Here is a 6965-nt window from a genome sequence, read left to right as displayed (position 1 = left end):
GCCGGGCGGCTCCAAACCTCCTCTTTCTGTATTGTTGATGATTATTTCTGTGTTTAACCGGACCACAGTGTTATAAACCAATTTGTTTAAACATTTCATACTTTTGTTATTTATTATGTATATCACATGATAATCTGAAAAGACATTTTTATAAAAACCATTCTAACATTTCAAATACATATAGTTTTTGGTGAAGACAAAAAGTGTTAAATGTGTCCGAACAAACCCCATATACTGTCCGAACACGCCCCGAGCACGGGGCCAGTTCGGACAAAAATCTATGTTCACTTTTTTCAAAACCAGAGGAAAGATAATTGTTTAATAATGGTTTTGTTGATACCATGCTATAGCCAGGAAAATTTGCTATCCGATGGTAGTTAAAGTTTTCCAATATCATTTGAGAAAAAAATTTAAAAAATCAAAAAGTGAAAAGCGTCCGAACACGCCCCGGTCTCCCCTACCTACTTGACCGTAATATGGTGAATACTAGAATTTACAGTTCCTCTCTCTCCCCTTCCTAATAAATCACAACCTTATAGCGCCTCTGACGTTTTGTTTCAGATATGTACCATGTACCTATACACAAATGCATATTCATTTACATAAATATCATGCCACACTTTGACGTATCTGATGTCAATGTCAACTAATCCGACCTGTCCAGTCTTTCCAGTCTGAATTAATTGATTTGCGGAGTCGGACTTTCTCACGGTGAACAGAAATCAAAATAGAGAAAAGAGTTTCCAATTTTCTATAGATTTTTTCTTTTTCTTACCTAGCAGCGGCAATCGAGTCGTGGGTGTAAGCTAGGCTGCTAGGGAAATAAATTTTAAATAATGTTCTTTTTACACAAGTTTGTAATTCATTTTTTACCTTGGGGATTTTCAGTATTTGTATCCATGAAATATTAAGAGGTATGTCTTAATATTTCACTGCTAGAACAAACATACCTTTAAGTTAGGTAGCTTGAATACATAAATTTCACTACACGACTATCCTAGCTTGGCTGGGGTTTTTGTCTCTGCAATGATCTATGATCAATTGCTGTATCCGCTCATTTTTACCGGGGATCTGACTGTGCCTGGATCTTATATTATTAATATTTACTGTTTGACGTTTGTTTACAGACTTGTATTACATGCTACTCAATTTTAAGCAAAAACAATGATTGATTGATAGCCCTAACTGCTAGAAACTTGATTAATAGTTACCTACGTACCAATGAACTGTTTGAACGTTGTGAAAACGTAGGTATAGGTATTGATACCATGATGTTTATTTCTTCCTTTTGGATTTTACACTTTCTTCTTTACCATTTTCCTCCCCCAATAGTTCCCGTACTAAGACTTCTTGAAACTCTAGGTCTATTCTATTATTTCCATGTATTTTAGTCTAAATTTACTATGAAAATTGAATAGTTGAATAAATATATTTAATTTGTAATTTCCACTTTTCTTCTTGTATTATTTTTTTGTGAATACCTAGTAATAATAAATTAAAAAAAGTGATTTTAGAAATTTTGATTGCCTTGTTCTGATTTCATAACATAGATTTAGAATCTGAAAATCAGTGGACATCTGATCGATCTCTTTTACTCACAAAGTTTTCTACTTTTGCAAAGGACGCAGTGCTTGGAGGGTAGACTTATAAGCGCCAGATCCCAGGTTTGATTCTTGCTCGTGGCGGATTTTATCCTGAACAGATAAGGGTTGTTCTAGTTCTAGGATTTCAAAAAATTTCAGCCAATCAGGTTGCTTAATCCAAGAGTTAACTTAAATTTAACTCGCGTTGTGGATCCGACTATTAGTTTTTGCAAGTTTTGCCCCTCATAAGGAGTCCTCAAATGGGTCCAAAGTTAACCACCTCAATGTATTGAACTTTCCCTGGATTTTTTTTTTACCAATAATGAAGATGCAAAGCTCTAAAACCCAGCCTAGTTAGCTGTAAAATGAAGCTTTGCATCAATGAAGATGCAAAGCTCTAAAACCCAGCCTAGTTGGCTGTAAAATGAAGCTTTGCATCAATGAAGATGCAAAGCTCTAAAACCCAGCCTAGTTAGCTGTAAAATGAAGCTTTGCATCAATGAAGATGCAAAGCTCTAAAACCCAGCCTAGTTAGCTGTAAAATGAAGCTTTGCATCAATGAAGATGCAAAGCTCTAAAACCCAGCCTAGTTAGCTTGGAGGGTAGCGCGTCTGCCTTGTAGGCGCTAGGTCGCGAGCCCGATTCCCGTCCGGGGCAAAACACTTATATTAGGATACCTACAAAATACATACTCGAATAAGTTGTTTTCCTCAAAATCTATCATATAGAAAATATGTACCTATACTGGTATACCTACTACACGAAAAAAAAAATGAGTTCCTAGGTTCCCACTAATTGAATCTGACGCAAAGTCTCCTGAGCTTGAGCCTCCCACATCTCAGTACGGTAGGTAGTGCCGAGATTTTTTCCTACTAATTAGAGGGTACCTACATAAATCAGATGCCCCACTTTGACTACCGAAACACATGAGTTCCTCGCAGTTCTGAAATTTTTACTCCTCGTTTATACATATCTATAGTTACAAATAAGAAAACGCTCGCTAACTCAATAGAAAAATAATAATAAAAAAAGTTAAGCTCATTGAAAACCTTTTTTATTTATTAGAGTGTGAAAAAACCACTTTTAATAAATAATATAAAAGAAAAAAAGTGACGTGATAGTGACTTGAAATTCTATAGTTACAAATAAGAAAACGCTCGCTAACTCAATAGAAAAATAATAATAAAAAAGTTAAGCTCATTGAAAACCTTTCTTATTTATTAGTGTGAAAAAACCATCTATAGTTACAAATAAGAAAACGCTCGCTAACTCAATAGAAAAATAATAATAAAAAAAGTTAAGCTCATTGAAAACCTTTTTTATTTTTATTTATTAGAGTGTGAAAAAACCGCTTTTAAAAAATAATATAAAAATAGTACGTAAAGTGTTTTGTGATCGATCATCATGGGTGCTCCTGCTCAAGATGGTGATATAGATAAGAGTGTTATCAGGAGTTCTAAATACAGCAATAAGGAACTGAAGGATATGTGTGAATCTCTAAGGACTTTGGTACAAGGTGAGAAATTGGACATTTCAAAAAGTTTGTCTTTATCAAGCGTACCGAGAGAGCGAACGTCAAAAGTTCGAATTACATATTATTAAATTGTTATTTTTAACACGAAGACTCTGTACATTACTCGTACATTGAAATGGGGGTCTTTTCTGACGAAGTTCCTGTGTGCGGAGTCCAGTATGTAACAGAGGCATAATCGTCCCGGAATCGAAGATGAGGCGGGCACGATAGAAGAAAGCCAGCCATTCTGAAATCGAACCTTACTTCTTTAAGATAAATTTCGCCTGGGGCGGGAATCAAATAGTTCCTGTGTGCGGAGTCCAGTATGTAACAGAGGCATAATCGTCCCGGAATCGAAGATGAGGCGGGCACGATAGAAGAAAGCCAGCCGTTCTGAAATCGAACCTTACTTCTTTAAGATAAATTTCGCCTGGGGCGGGAATCAAACCCGAACCCAACACTGTAGACACAGGCGCATGAAAGTTTGATTTTCATACAAAAGACGTAAAGCAGCAGTATAATGAGGTGTTTTATTCTTGTCATTTTCAGGGGAACCAGCTCTGAGGTGTTCAACCACGGATGACTTCCTCATTCGATTTATAAAAGCCAGCGAGTATGACGTCACACAGTCGTTCACACTGGTGAGCATATAACTAGTAACCAAAATAGGATTGTACCCGGGTAGAACTCAGATAGAATCCGTGTAAAACCCAGATAGAATCCGGGTAGAACCCCGATAGAATCCGGGTAGAACCCAGGTGGAATCCTGGTAGAAAAGATGATAGGATCCGAGTAGAAACCATCCAATCCTGTACCCGGATTTTATCCCGATTCTAGCCGGGTAGAAACCGTAGAAATGTCCCCCGCTAAACCTTGGAATTTAGTTTCTACCCACTTAAGATACTACACTTTTTCGATCCTAGGATAATTTGGGGGGTTTGCAATCCGGATTCTAACGGGGTTCGGAAATCGTAGATAACTCATCCTGAATTCCACAAGAAAAATACAGTCGTAAGGGGTAACACATCTTAGGTCAGCCACTCACTATCAATTAGGCCTGACAAGTAGGTACACCTGATAGTGTGTGTGCTCATCAGGTATCAGGTAGACCGGATCAAGTGTACTTGTCAGGCCTACCTGATAGTGAGTGGCTGGCCTTAGGTACCTATCAAATGTTTCATTTCAGATCAAGGACTACTTTCGCGCCAAAATCGAAAACCCCGACGCCTACGTTGTGAAAAGTCCCAAGAGCAAACTGTCCTCCTTAGTGCGCATGGATCTGGGATTTCCTCTGTTGGGCAGAGATTATGAAGGAAGACGAGTGGTGTGGGTTCGATTAGGTGAGATGAATGGATCTGGGATTTCCTCTGTTGGGCAGAGATTATGAAGGAAGACGAGTGGTGTGGGTTCGATTAGGTGAGATGGCACAAATATCGTGGGTAGAAAAATATGGAAGGATGATGGTTGTCTGGCTAAGGGACGTCAAAGAGGGAGTAGACCAGCTTAGTCTGGCTGGGGGACTTCAAACAGGGAGTATACCAATCTGAATTTCCCTTACTAAAGAAACAGCAAAAATTGAGTGCGAAGGGCATCCACTCGTAAAATTTGTACCCAAAACTTTTTGTAGCCAAAACTCGTCTTAACAACATAATATGTAAATAGTAATAAAATAAAACTTAGGATCTGGGATTTCCTCTGTTGGGCAGAGATTATGAAGGAAGACGAGTGGTGTGGGTTCGATTAGGTGAGATGGCACAAATATCGTTGGTAGAAAAATATGGAAGGATGATGGTTGTCTGGCTAAGGGACGTTAAAGAGGGAGTAGACCAGCTTAGTCTGGCTGGGGGACTTCAAACAGGGAGTATACCAACCTGAAATCCCCTTACTAAAGAAACAGCAAAGATTGAGTGCGAAGGGCATCCACTCGTAAAATTTGTACCCAAAACTTTTTGTAGCCAAAAATCGTCTTAACAACATAATATGCAAATAGTAATAAAATAAAACTCAGGATCTGGGATTTCCTCTGTTGGGCAGAGATTATGAAGGAAGACGAGTGGTGTGGGTTCGATTAGGTGAGATGGCACAAATATCGTTGATAGAAAAATATGGAAGGATGATGGTTGTCTGGCTAAGGGACGTTAAAGAGGGAGTAGACCAGCATAGTCTGGCTGGGGGACTTCAAACAGGGAGTATATCAACCTGAATTTCCCTTACTAAAGAAACAGCAAAGATTGAGTGCGGAGGGCATCCACTCGTAAAATTTGTAGCCAAAACTCGTCTTAACAACATAATATGTAAATAGTAATAAAATAAAACTTAACACATTTACAGGAGATCTAGACCCAAACAAAGAAAGTTTCGAAAGGATTTGCGATATCATCATGATTGTGCTGGAGTTTCTCTCCTTGGAGGAAGATGTGCAAGACCTGGGGGCCTCTGTCATATTGGATGCAACCAACTTTACATTGAAAATTATGAAGTGGTGTACACCGTACAAAATGAAGACCATCATGAGATTTTTACAGGTAGGTGTTAGTGGATTAAACACTGTACCTACTCGTTGAACATTCAAGAACATACAGAGAAATATGGCGTTGCCATACGTACATACTTTGTTTCTGCGTCTTTTGATGTTCCCTGTCTTTTCTTCTTCACCTTTTTGGTGAAGAATTGAAGATAGGTAGTCGGTGTTATTAGTCGTCTTTTCCCGTTAGCTCTATTGTGCCATTCAGTCTGTTAGGTTCTAGATAAAAAATCTGCTAGCTCAACTGTTTTCCCTCTTTCGATTTTCCTTGTCCGTGAGATAGGTATGGCCCTTGGGACCTAGTATCTCACGGTGTTAGAAAGATTTAAACCCCCTTGGACGCCCAGAAACTTTTTCTGAAATAGGATCGATTAATAATAACCATTTCTCTCGTACTTTTCAGGACTGTATACCGATGAGATTTGTGGCATTTCATGTGGTCAATGCTCCATTTATATTCAATGCTTTCTTTACTGCTATGAAACCCTTCATGAGAGAGGGCTTCAAGTCAAAGGTAAGTAGGTTACCTCTGGGGCAGGGAAAAGTCAGTAGCACATGATTGTTCAGATGGTATACAGCATACAGCCATACACCAAGCACGTGCAATTTTGCTCAAGTGAATCATTGGGAACTGGCGCATTTAACGTTTTAGAGCAGCGGCCGGAAGACGCACACATTTATTTTTAATTAAAGATTAACGTGACGAGGTTGTTTTTTTTTCAGTTAAAATGGCACAAAGGTGACCTAGAGTCGCTATACCAGCACATGGATCGGAAAATTTTGCCACCCCACTTGGGGGGAGATCTCAACTTCAAAGATATGGAACAATGGTACCTGCCTATCTTGGAAAAAGAAGAAATATTTGAAGGTAAAATTAAATTCAAAGCGCTAATTTTATATTTTTGAATGGAGGAAATTTATCACTGATTTACCAGAATATAAAAAATTTTGAGAGGTTAAGTAACTACTCTTTGTTGTGTTATGGGAAAATTGGTTTCTTAAAAATTTGAAATTTATAATTATTGGGCTTGGGAGAAAACTGTATAAGTACGTCCTTGCTAATAAGCTGTGGGTTCAAGCTAAGGTAAGATTTTATCCTCCTTCCTTTTTATTTTGTTTTCCAGAATTCAGACAAATGGGTTACATCAATGCAAGCCAATCTCCAGAGGACAAATGCTGAGAGCTAAGAAAATGAAATACATACAAAATGTATTTCACACTCCATAATTTTTCTTGTCGTGAGGATCATTTTTTTCTCAATGCTGAGAGCTAAGAAAATGAAATACATACAAAATGTATTTCACACTCCATAATTTTTCTTGTCGTGAGGATCATTTTTTTCTAG

At 38.0% G+C, this 6965-nt stretch overlaps 1 protein-coding gene across 1 annotated transcript; it reads left to right on the top strand.

Annotated features, from left to right (window-relative positions):
- The first annotated feature begins 563 nt into the window (after positions 1-563).
- On the top strand, positions 564-6877 carry LOC103510548 (clavesin-1-like). Its single transcript, XM_017444747.2, has 8 exons — positions 564-853; positions 2922-3099; positions 3646-3737; positions 4283-4436; positions 5428-5621; positions 6024-6134; positions 6344-6488; positions 6745-6877. The coding sequence occupies exons 2-8, from the start codon at positions 2988-2990 to the stop codon at positions 6798-6800; spliced, it is 864 nt and encodes a 287-aa protein (XP_017300236.1). The 5' UTR covers positions 564-853; positions 2922-2987; the 3' UTR covers positions 6801-6877.
- Positions 6878-6965: the final 88 nt, after the last annotated feature.

The sequence above is a fragment of the Diaphorina citri genome, unplaced genomic scaffold (genome assembly GCF_000475195.1).
Source record: "Diaphorina citri unplaced genomic scaffold, Diaci psyllid genome assembly version 1.1 scaffold27, whole genome shotgun sequence".
NCBI classification, from domain to species: Eukaryota; Metazoa; Arthropoda; class Insecta; order Hemiptera; family Psyllidae; genus Diaphorina; species Diaphorina citri.
This window is presented reverse-complemented; position numbering and strand designations above follow the sequence as displayed.